Source organism: Callorhinus ursinus, unplaced genomic scaffold, assembly GCF_003265705.2.
Source record: "Callorhinus ursinus isolate GAN/ISIS: 27379988/994484 unplaced genomic scaffold, GSC_fseal_2.0 scaffold49, whole genome shotgun sequence".
In the NCBI taxonomy this organism is placed as follows: Eukaryota; Metazoa; Chordata; class Mammalia; order Carnivora; family Otariidae; genus Callorhinus; species Callorhinus ursinus.
In genome coordinates this window covers 663,397-674,423 of record NW_027397111.1, presented here as the reverse complement: position 1 = coordinate 674,423, position 11,027 = coordinate 663,397, and the positions used below count along the sequence as shown (strand labels likewise).

Below are 11,027 nucleotides of genomic sequence, written 5' to 3'. Positions count from 1 at the left end.
AGTGGTCCTGATTTTCTGAGCAAGTAGGTCTTCTCTGTGGCCAGCAGATGGCGCTGAGCCCTCAGTTCTGTCGGTTCACTGTCCCCAGCCATGTAACATGGAGGGGGAGGAGGAAGGTTACTTTGGATGCGGTCCCAAGAATGGTGCTGCTGAGCAGCTTCTCATTAACGAGTCTGGCCCCTCTCCTGGTCTTAAGGACAGCCAAGCTGAGTCCCAGGAGCCAGGCACTGTCCCCAGAAATCTGGGCTGACTCTGAGTAGCTTCTCATCCCTCTTCTTCTAAACCACAAACTGGTCAATGTTGGGGGGCTGTGTGGGTGCAGGAAGGGGCAGCTTAGAGCTTGAACCAGCAACAGCAGCTTCCTGGCTCTTCAAACTTAGCTCTGGAGAAGCCCGGGACAAACTCTTACTGATCCAGCTAAAGCCCACTGCAGGCCTCCAACAGCAACAGTGATGCTGGCTTGGTGTCCTGTACAATATTCATCATTCATTCATTCACTTAGCCCTTACTTAGTGCCAGACACAATGCTGAATCAGATAGAGTCCCCGACCTCAAGGAGCCACAGACTTGGGGATGTCACAATCTTGTTCGTGAAAGGAAGAGTCAATTGATGTGGTAAATTTCATTGTCTAATTTAAAAAAATTGCCACGGCCCCCCCCCAACCTCCAGCAACCACCACCCTGACCAGTCAGCAGCCATCAACATCGAGACAAGACCCTCCAGCAAAAAGACTATGACTCACTGAAAGCTCAGATGATGATTAGCACTTTTTAGCAATAAAATATTTTTAATTAAGGTATGTACATTGTTTTTTTAGACATAATGCTATTACACACTTAACAGACTACAGTATAGTGTAAACATAACTTTTATATGCGGTAGGAAACCAAAAAAAAATTCATTTGACTCTCTTTATTGTGATATTTGTTTTGTTGCGGTGGTCTGGAACCAAACCTGCAATATCTCTGTACACTAATGTGTATGATGGCCCCACCTCTTCCCTGACCACCCCAGCCTTCCAGCAGATCCCCGGGAGTGGAGGCCAGGCCCAGGGCTATAAGCCTGGTAGGTCCCCCAAAATTGAGATGGCCAGACAGGCTGGCAGGGCTGGGCTACCTGAGGCAAAAAGATACAAGTCTCTCTGAACTGGGTGATAAGGGTCAGCCCCAGGTCCTTTTCCTGGCCGCCTGGCTAGGATCTGTGGCACCTTTGGAATGCAGGTGGGCAGCTGCCAGCCCCCTCCCTGCCCAGGTACACAGCACTGCTCCAGGAGCCCTGCCTGAGGTCAAGCCTGTGAGGACCAAGGGCCTCTTTGCGTCAGGGGCCTTGCTCACCCTCACCATCCTGAGCTTTCCAACATCTCCTTTTCTAGAGACCCAAAGACCCTCCACTGCCCTCCTCTGGACAGACAGTGAGTGAGAACCATTGGTGGGGAGCCAGCGTTCAGATCTGTGTGGTAGGCCCAGGACCCCCTCTCCACAGCCCCTGTCTGCTTGGCACGCCACTGTCTGCCCCAGCCTGTCCCAGCCTCCCGGGGCAGAGACAGAAGGGGAGCAGGCAGGCACAGCAGCCCCTCACCAGAGAAGCCTTGGTGTCAGGGCACAGGGCAGGGGCACAGGGGCCCATTTCCTTGTTCCTGTGCCTGACCAGGGCTCAGCATAGCTGCATGTCCTCACACCACTTCCTCCTTGCCTGAGTCTGCCCTAGAGGGCAGAGCCCTACCAGTCTCAGCCTGTCCCTGTCTGTGTCGGTTCCACACCTCTAACCCTCCAGCTAGAATATGCTCCTTCACTGACTGCCCTCCCCAGCTGGCAGGGTCCACCCATTAGGCCATCATTTCTTCAGGGACCAAGAGTGGCTGGTCATCTCTTGGGGCCACCAAAACAGAGCAGCAGTTTGCCAACCTGGGGACTGTTCTTCCCCAGCCACCTGCCCAGCTTGTGGTCAGTTGATCATGGGGATGCAGAACTGGCAGGAGACCCAACTTTAGGGTCCAACACTTCCCACAGCTTCCCCAGCCTGGGGAGGGGGGTGGGGGTGAGCCAGTCCTGAGCTGGGACTGGGAGGAGCAGAGACAAAAATAACCCAGTACAGGCTCCCGCTGAGGCCAGAAATAGAGTAGTGACAAGTGCCTTGTAACACCATGGGCTAACAGCAGGAGGGGAGGCTGAGCTGAAGAGGGCGCAGCCTCACACCAGGTCCTGGCCTGGCCAAGGGGCCCACACCATGTCCACTCTACATACCATACCACACTGCCCCTGGGCACACCAGCAATGTGGGGGCCCAAGGGACCATGGCTCAGGACAGGGAATCCGGAGAGATGCTAAACTTGGGTTTGGTCTTGGCCACAGCCACACTACGCTTGCGCAGGGGGCCACGGGCCGAGGCGAGGGTCAGGGCATCCAGCAGGCTGCGGTCCTCGTCAAGCTGGCGGGCCGTGCAGAGTGGCGTGGGCACTTTGATGGTGTTGCCAAATTTGGAGTAGTCCACGGAGTAGCGGCCATCCTCCTCGGCCACAATGGGTACAAAGCGCTGGCCCCAGAGGATCTCGTCGGCCAAGTAGGAGGTGCGGGCCTGGGTGGTGATGCCTGTGGTTTCTACCACACCTTCCAGAATGACAATGATCTCGAGGTCCTGATGGTGATGCAGGTCACTGGGCGCCAGGTCGTAGAGTGGACTGTTGGCATCAATGACATGGTAGATGATGAGAGGAGCCACCAGGAAGATGCTGTTGCCACCCACACCGTTCTCCATGGGGATATCCACCTGGTGGAGGGGCACCACCTCTCCCTCGGGGCTGGTGGTCTTGCGCACCACCTGCATGCGGATGGTGGCGCTGATGATCATGCTCTTGCGGAGGTCACCCACGCGCAGCATGAAGCAGAGGCGGCCATGGCGCACCGCAATGACAGCATGCTTGCTGAAGATGAGGGTCTCGGCCCGCCGATGGGCCTGGGCAGTCTTCATGAAGATGCAGCCCAGCATGATGGCATTGATCATGAGCCCCACGATGTTCTGCACGATGAGGATCAAGATGGCCAGCGGGCACTCCTCGGTCACCATGCGCCCGCCAAAACCAATGGTCACCTGGACCTCAATGGAGAAAAGGAAGGCAGATGAAAAAGAGTGGATGCTAGTGACACAGGGCACAGCGGTGCCCTCGCCAGGGGCCAGGTCACCGTGAGCGAAGGCGATGAGCCACCAGACCATGGCAAAGAGCAGCCAGCTGCACAGGAAGGACATGGTAAAGATAAGCAGCGTGTGTGGCCACTTGAGGTCCACCAGCGTGGTGAATACGTCCTGCAGGAATCGGCCCTGCTCCCGGATGTTCTTGTGCGCTACGTTGCAATTGCCGTTCTTGGACACGAAGCGGGCCCGCCGATCTCGGGCTCGGTACCGGGGCTCCGCGGGGTCCTCTGCTAGCCGTGTCAGCACGTACTCCTCAGGGATGATGCCTTTTCGGGACAGCATGGCTCCAGCAACCACCAGGGAGAAGCTTCCCCCATGGGAGGCACGCCCCTGACCAAGCCTTGGGCCTCACTGTGGGGTTTCCTCCCCGGGGAGCCCTTCCACTCTGGGACCGCCCTCAGTCTGTGCTGGCCTCACTTCTGAGATGCCTCCCCAACCACACTCATCCTCACCTCCACCTGGCCTCTGCTTCTTTAAGCCTGCCTCACGAACCTCAGCCCACCTGCCCACTGCCTAGTGAGCCTCCTACCCGGCCTGTTCCCCGCCTTGCCGGCGATCTCAGCTCAACCCTCTTCCACCGCTGACTTTCCCTAGACCTCCCGCTGGCACTCCTTCTCCCCACCTACGTTTCCTTCTCAACCCGCCTCCTCTACCTTGGAACTTAACACCTCGGGATCTTACCAACTCACCAGACCTCACGCAACCCCCACCGTTTCCCCGCCTCACTCACTTCTGCTCCCGGGCCCCTTCCAAGCTCCAGCTTCATCTTCTGACGACCCCCAGTCTCGTCGCCAGGTATGGCCCCTTTTCTACCCCACCCCCCGTAGCGCCCCCGCGGCTGATCGGGTCCACCTCCAGCTCTTGTCCTTTCTGTCTCCTTGGAATCCTGCGCGCTCCAGAGTCACCACTCCGCCCGACTCTGCTCCAGATCCCCTCGCCCCCAGCGCAAGGGGTCCGGCTCCCTGACAGTCGCGGCCTCTCGGCTCCCAGACGGCCCACGCAAGCCGGCGCCGCGCCCCCGCCCGGCGCTCCGCTCTGTCCTGCCCCGCCCGCCCGTCGCCGCGGCACCTGCTCCTGCTCCTCAAGCCGCAGCCGTCGCCTCCCCGCCCCTGCTGCTGCCCGGGCGTGCCAGCGGGTCGTCCTCTCGTCCGTCCGTCCGTCCTTCTGTCCGTTGGTCCGCGGAGACGGACCTGTGCTAGATGGGGGGCAGAAGATTGAGGGCGGGGGCGCCGGAGGAATGGAGTGGGGGCCCGGAGCCGCAAGGGGGAGCCCGACCCATTCCTGAGCTGGAGGCGGGGCGGGCACGGGCTCAAGCCCCGCCCCTCGTCAGTCACACCCGCCCCACGCGCTGCCTTCCTGTTCCACATTCGGTATGGACTTGGGGGTCTGCCCAATCAGACGGACCAAAAGAGGTTCCTCCTGCCCACGGGGGGACAGTGAGGGGAGTCACGACCCGCCCTTTCAGTCTGAGGACTGCGGCCCCTGTTGCCTTGACTTTCCTCCTCCAATTTTCCCTTTCTCAGCAGGGCCAGCACGCACCTCTCGTGCAGCGTTGGGCTTTGCCGGTTCCCAGCAAGAGGAGGCTCTGAGGAGCTGCGTCACCAAACTGGTGACTGCAAGAGGTTAGGTGGCTTGAGGATTCCTCAGCTGACTGTTTCTTCTCTTTGGGGGCGCTCTTAATCTTTTCTGCATCGTAGATCCTTTGAGAATTTGATGAAAGCCACGTACTCCCTCCCCAGAAAACAATGGACCTTACTAGTAGGTGTAGGAAGACTGTTTCACACCAGCCCAGAAGCCTGGGTGGTTGCATCCTCTTAATCATCCCACAATCACACCCCTGTATTTTAAAGAGAGTTTGAGCTACGGACACTTGCTTTACACCTCCTTACACCTGCAGCCTGGTCTTTTTTACCTTAGATCATGGGAGGCACGTGGGTCTGAGGGGCTGTATTAGGGTTGGCTTGGGAACTGGGGGACTCAAGCTCTTGACCTGAACATGAGTGGTGCTTCTCCTACAGGCATCAGCTTAGGGTTGCCCTGTGGCTTGGGGACCCCCAGTTCTCAGCGGGGAGAGAAAGAGTGCTAGGTCTCTAGTGTTGGGACAGTAATGGTCTCATCCCCTCTCTGGGGCTCAGATCTTTTCGTAGCCCTGACCCAGGTGTGTTCATTTGTTGGAGTGGGGGCTTGAGGCAGGGCGCCGAATGGGAAGAGTGGGGATATGGGCCACAGTGGGGCAGACTGTGATTTTCATATTGAGTTTTCCTTTCTGTCTCATACTCATCTGCAGGCAGAGTCAACAATGCTGCTCAGGGTAAGTGTAAGCTTGGGCTATATTAACAGAGATGCAGTGCCTAGAGTGGGGAGGGGAGAACAGGATGATCAGAGTGGGGGAGCTCAAGGAGACAGGAAACTGTGAGGCAACTACATCTGTCCAGCCACCAGAAAAGGAGCCTTAGAGAGCCCCCTAGGGAGTTGGGTCACTATTGCAGAAATCCCAGGGGTCCAAAGAGGATGGACTGATAGTTTTATGTGGCCCAAAGTATAGAACCAGTACAGACACTGAGTGGAACAGAGGCAGGTTGTGATTTCACATAGGGAAGAGTCAGTTCTAATAACCAGAGATGACCCATATCTTTGGAGTATACAAGTCAAAGTTGGCAGACCATCAGGGATACTACAGAAGGGTTTGGGCCAGAATGGCCTTGGGCATCCCTGCAAGACTTCTGTCTGGACCTTGCCCTGCCCCTGCTACCTCCTTTCGATCCCATGGGGTGTGGTGGGCACAAGGTGGGGGTGGGGTTAGGAATCTTCTCCCTTCCCAGGCTCTGCCCTTGGGAGGCCCCTCAGTAGAGAGGGCTGCCCCCAGAGGCATCTTAGAGCTGGAAAGGCAAGGCCCTGCCTCACAGCGTGGCCCTGAGGCCTCAGCTATTACCTGCTCCATCCTTTCTAGGAGGGTGAGCCCCTTACTCAAAGAGCTCAGCCTCCTGCCCTGCTCTATCCTTACCTCCTCATACTCATCTCCCCCAAATACTACATTTGTCAGCTTCCTTTCTCACTCAGAAACCTTCTCCACTTCCCTTTTGTTCATAAACTTATCCCAGACTCCTTGTCTTGGCATTTAAGGCCCTGTGATCTTATGCCCCCACCCCCTGCTCCATGGGCCATTTTCTCTAACTCTGCCTGTCCAATTCCCACCCCTCTCATGCCCACCTCACATCTTGCCTCCCCCAGGCAGCCTGCCAGGCCTTACAGAGCTCGCACCTCCTCATCCCCTCTGGCTCTTGGAATATCCAAAAGGTCTGTGTTGGGCCTCTCTCCCGTGACTGGTGGGTTTTCCTTACATTGCTCTCATCGCGTTGCAACCAAGAGAAACACAGGCCCAAGACTCCTGGGTCTGTGCCCCAGAGCTGGGATAGCCAGTACTGAAGTCAATGTGAAAATGATACAAACATGATATGTAAATCAGCACCTGCCATTTCTGGGCTGGGGGAGGTGTGCACTCCTGTTTCATGATGTTGATAGAATCTGAAGATATCTGTTGTTTGGGTCTCCCCAGCGTCTGGGCCTCAGCATCTCCAGCCACCACCTGGCTGACTTGTGGTCTATGTACTGTGCTTCCCTCTGAAGGACCACCTTTCTCCCATTCTAAATGCCTCCCTGTAGGCGACACAGATGGGGACATGTGATCCAGGCCTAGCCAGTCAGTGTAGCCCAGCCCTCTGACCACAGTGATTGGGTAGAGGTAGGGATACGACCCAACTTGGTCCGTTGAGATTTGCTCCCAAGACTTTTGCTGGGACTATTGGGAAAAACCATCTCTTTTTCAGAGGCGTAGTGTATAAGCTGGAGGGGCTAGTGGCCATTTGTCATCAGGGAGGGGTAGGAAGACAGAACCCAGGGATGGAAACGCATCCCGGCAGACGGCTGGATCCAGCCATGCTTGAAGCCCTACACCTCCTGGCCTTCTCCATCACATATGGCAATGAATTCCAGTTTTTGTGTAAGCCCCTTTGAGTTGGGTTCCTGTCATTTGTCGTGGAAGTGGTACTAATCCAGGAAATAAAGTGAGAAGGAAGGGGACTACTTTGTCTAATGAGGTAATCACAAAAATGTGATAACCCTTGTTATGGACTGAATTGTGTCCCCTTCCCCAAATCGATTTGTTAAAGCCCTAAATGCCCATGTTGAAGCCCCCCAGTGTGACAGTATTTGGAGACAGAGCCTGTGAAGAGGTAATTCGGTCTTTAGGAGAAACCAAACCTATGACACCTTGATCTTGGACTTCCAGCCTCCAGAGCTGTCAGAAAACGTTTCTGTTTAAGTCTCCTAGTCCACTATTTTGTTATAGCCGCCTGAGCAGACTAATACAAACCTCACTTCACAGATAAGGAAACACACTTCTGGCCACACTCACACAGCCTCAGGTCTGCCCGATGCCCCACAGGCCACCCCTGCCCACCAGACCCAAGAGGCCTCCGGTAGGAAACAACCAATCTCTTTATTTACAAGTGATTTACAGTTAGAAAGCCCGGGCGGGAGGTGGGGGCAGGCTGGGGCACCGGGTGGCACTTGGGCTCTGGCTGGTCACTTGTCCGCACGGACAAAGGAGGCAAAGATGCTGTCCTTCTGGTTGAGCAGCTTCTCTGGCTTGTCGAACTCAAGGATGGCGCCGCGTTTCAGGACAATCACCAGGTCTGCGCTCAGGATGGTGTGCACACGGTGCTGGGTGGGGTGGGGGGGGCTGATCAGGGTGGTGGGGGGGGGGAGGGGCAGCTGAGGGTGTCTCTTCTGCAGTTTGGGGGAGGAGGCATGTGTATGGAATGTCCCATCTCTGTGGCCACTGCCCTTTCCTGGGGGTGGCTGTGACCCCAAGCGCTCTGTACAGTAATGACACCCTCTCCCCTTACCAAGTCTTGGCTCTGCCCTCACCTCTGGGCTTCAAGACTCACAGCCCAACCCCTGCTTCCTAAGAGAAGGTATCCTAGCCTAGCTCCCGGGGGGCCTTAGGACAGGGGTGGGCCTTGGAGCCTGGAGAAAGAGAGAGGGATCTGAGGGAAGAGCAGGTGTACGTCCTCCCACACCCCCTGTCCTGTGGTCCAGGTTCCCTGCAAGCCCTCCAGACTGCATCATTGCTCCAGGGGCCTCTCCTTGTTTACCAGGACCGGGTAAGCCTGGTGGCTGCCCTCTGATGAAAGCCTCAAGAAGCCAGGCCTCTCTCTGGGTGTTGCCCCGCACCCCAACAAGGGGCCCCTTACCGCGATGGTGACCACGGTGCGGTCTGCGAAGGCTGTCATCACCACCTTCTGGAGGATGTTTTCCTGCCGGGTGGGAGCAGCAGTGGTTGGCTCATCTGCCTAGTGGATGGGGTCTGGCCTGGCTTTGGGGATGTGGGGCCCAGGTCTGCGGTCCAGCTCCCAAGTGACCCCAATCCTAGCCCACCCCTCCCTCCATCTGTCTGGTCCTTGTCCCCATAGGACCAACCAAGTTCTAGCATTCAGAGGCAGGGCTCAGCCTGTTGGGGGCTCAGCTCTGTGCACGTGTGTGTGCTGTGAGTGTGTCTGGCTGGGCAGTGTGGCGGGTGATGAGTGTGAAGTCTCTCTGGGTCTGTGTGCAGCTTGTGTGTTTGTGAGCTACAAACATGCCCTGAAACTAGCTGGAGTCAGGGTCCCTCCAGTCCTTTGCCTTTTCTGCCACAAATGGCCCTTGACATTAAAGACAACTTGAGCTTCGGGACCACTTTGTGCAAATTTCACCCCAAGGCCCCAGGACAACCCTCTCCAAGACCCCACCCCACGGCTGTGCTCTGGACTGACCGTGGCCATGTCGATGGAGGCCGTGGCTTCGTCCATGATGAAGATGCTGGTCTTCCTCACGAAGGCCCGAGCCAGACAGAACAGTTGCCTCTGGCCCTGACTGAAATTCTCCCCGCCTTCCGTGATGATGGCATCTGAAAACAGGCCCGGGGAGGAGGAGCAGGGCTGCGCTAGTCTGGCTTTGGGAGTTTAGTAGATAGCATGGCTTAGGGGGTGTTAGGAAATGTATGTACAGGGCCGAATATGCAGGCGTGTGTCATGAGGCCGGGGGTGTGCAGGGTTGCTGCACCTTACCCGACGACACAGGTGCCATTTGCATGAATTACAGAGAGGAGCACCCTCTGCAGGGGTGCACTGCCCTGGCCCCGGGCGGCTCCGGGAGGGGGGCGTGTGCACTGAGTACGTAGGTGCCTGAGGTGTGTGTGGGCACCGGCGGGGCGAGTCTTTGAGGCTAAGGCTTGGCCGGCCCCCACCGCCCCAGGGGCTGTAGCAAATACACCGAGGCTCTGCAGCCCTCTGGGGTGAGGGGCAGAGGCTTCCCTGCACCCTGGAGTGCTGCCCCTCTGTCCTCTCCTTCCTCGGGGCAGAGCTGCGCAGGCTGGTGGCCGGGGTGGGCAGGGCCGAATACACTGTGGTGGGATGATGGACTCCCACAGTGACTCCTGCGGACTCCTGGGTCCCTGGGGGCAGAGGTGGAGCTAGCCTGAATTGACCAGTCCTGTGGCCTGGGACAACTCACGTGACCCCTCTGAGCTCCCGTAAGGGAAAAGGGGACACGGAATGGTCTCTGGGGTCCTGCCAGACCCTAGGCTAAAGCCAGGGCAGACCTCAGACCCAGGTGTGAGTTTTCCCGCCTAGCCCTTCCAGACGGCCTCGTGCCCGGCCCGCGGCTCCCGCGGGACTTACCCAGGCCGCCCGGCAGCGCCTTCACCACCAGCTTCAGCTGGGCGATCTCCAGCGCCTCCCACAGCGTGCTGTCAGAGCACTTCTTCTCCGGGTCCAGGTTAAATCTGGAGGGTGCCACAGAAAGTCGTCTTAGGGAGGGAAGCAGGGTGCTGGCTTGTCCCCGGGAACTGGCCGAGGGCGAGGCTGGGGAAGGGAGCAGTGAGTGAGAACTGGTTGCCGCGGGGGCCTGGCTGGCCGGCCGAGGGGGCCGCAAGCTGGTGAGCAGGTGGGGGGAAGCTGCCCCCCGGCAGAGCTGATGGGGCTACCTCACAGGGCCCCACAGCGGAGAGAAAGGTGCGAGGGTCGAAGTGTGAGGCACCAGGCAGGCCCATAGTGCCCAGAGCCTGAGCTGGGCTGCCTGCCCCGGGAGGGGTACTCAGCTGAGCACTAGGGCCTCGCTCACCCCTCCCCTCCTCATGCTCCAGCGGCAAGGCACCGGGCCTGGGACGGGGAGGGGGGCCCGTGGGAGTGGTGGGGCTCACCGGATGGTGCCACTGAAGAGGACGGGGTCCTGCAGGATGATGGAGAGGCGTGAGCGCAGGGTGTGCAGCGGCAGTTTGGCGATGTCAATGCCGTCAATGATGATGCGCCCTGTGTGGGGACAGGGGCACGGGTGGGGCACCAAGGAGCGGGGGAGCTGGTGGTGCCGGGGACAGGTTGAGCCTGGGAACATGGGTCCCATCGAGGATGCAGGGGGAGGCAGTGATTGCTGGGCCTCCTATGACATCTGACCATACACCAGGACTGAGGTCCCATCTGGTGGCTGTGGGTACACGTGGGGCACTTGTCACACCACTCACCTTCGAACATGTCCACCATGCGGAAGAAGGCGAGCGAGAAGGAGGACTTCCCACTGCCTGTGCGGCCACAGATCCCAATCTGGAGAGAGGAGCAGGTACTGTGAGTGCCTGGGGAAGCTTCTGGTGCTAGCTCTGGGCTATGCAGGCACTGGACGTCACAGCATCTCTTGTCCTGCCTTTCTGACCAGCTTCTATTTGGCCAGGGCTGGGCCCCGGCTTTGGGCTTGCTTCCTGGGTCCAGAGGGGCCTCTCACAGGGACCCACAAGCAAGTACAGGGC

General features: G+C 58.1%; 2 protein-coding genes across 4 annotated transcripts in view; both read right to left on the bottom strand.

The window, feature by feature from the left end:
- Positions 1-622: 622 nt before the first annotated feature.
- Positions 623-4,680, bottom strand: KCNJ11 (potassium inwardly rectifying channel subfamily J member 11). Its single transcript, XM_025894408.2, has one exon. The coding sequence runs from the start codon at positions 3,470-3,472 to the stop codon at positions 2,300-2,302; it is 1,173 nt and encodes a 390-aa protein (XP_025750193.1). The 5' UTR covers positions 3,473-4,680; the 3' UTR covers positions 623-2,299.
- A 3,037-nt stretch (positions 4,681-7,717) lies between these two features.
- Positions 7,718-11,027, bottom strand: part of ABCC8 (ATP binding cassette subfamily C member 8) — a 73,395-nt gene continuing 70,085 nt past the window's right edge. For 2 of the 3 annotated variants that reach the window (XM_025894335.2, XM_073882835.1), the window contains exons 34-39: positions 10,749-10,827; positions 10,431-10,539; positions 9,910-10,013; positions 9,004-9,137; positions 8,446-8,508; positions 7,718-7,912 (exon numbers count right to left, since the gene is read on the bottom strand). In XM_025894335.2, coding sequence (XP_025750120.1) covers positions 7,775-7,912; positions 8,446-8,508; positions 9,004-9,137; positions 9,910-10,013; positions 10,431-10,539; positions 10,749-10,827 — 627 coding nt within the window. In that variant the 3' untranslated portion in view covers positions 7,718-7,774. The remainder of the gene's footprint in view (positions 7,913-8,445; positions 8,509-9,003; positions 9,138-9,909; positions 10,014-10,430; positions 10,540-10,748; positions 10,828-11,027) is intronic. The other variant, XM_073882836.1, reaches the window with a different exon arrangement.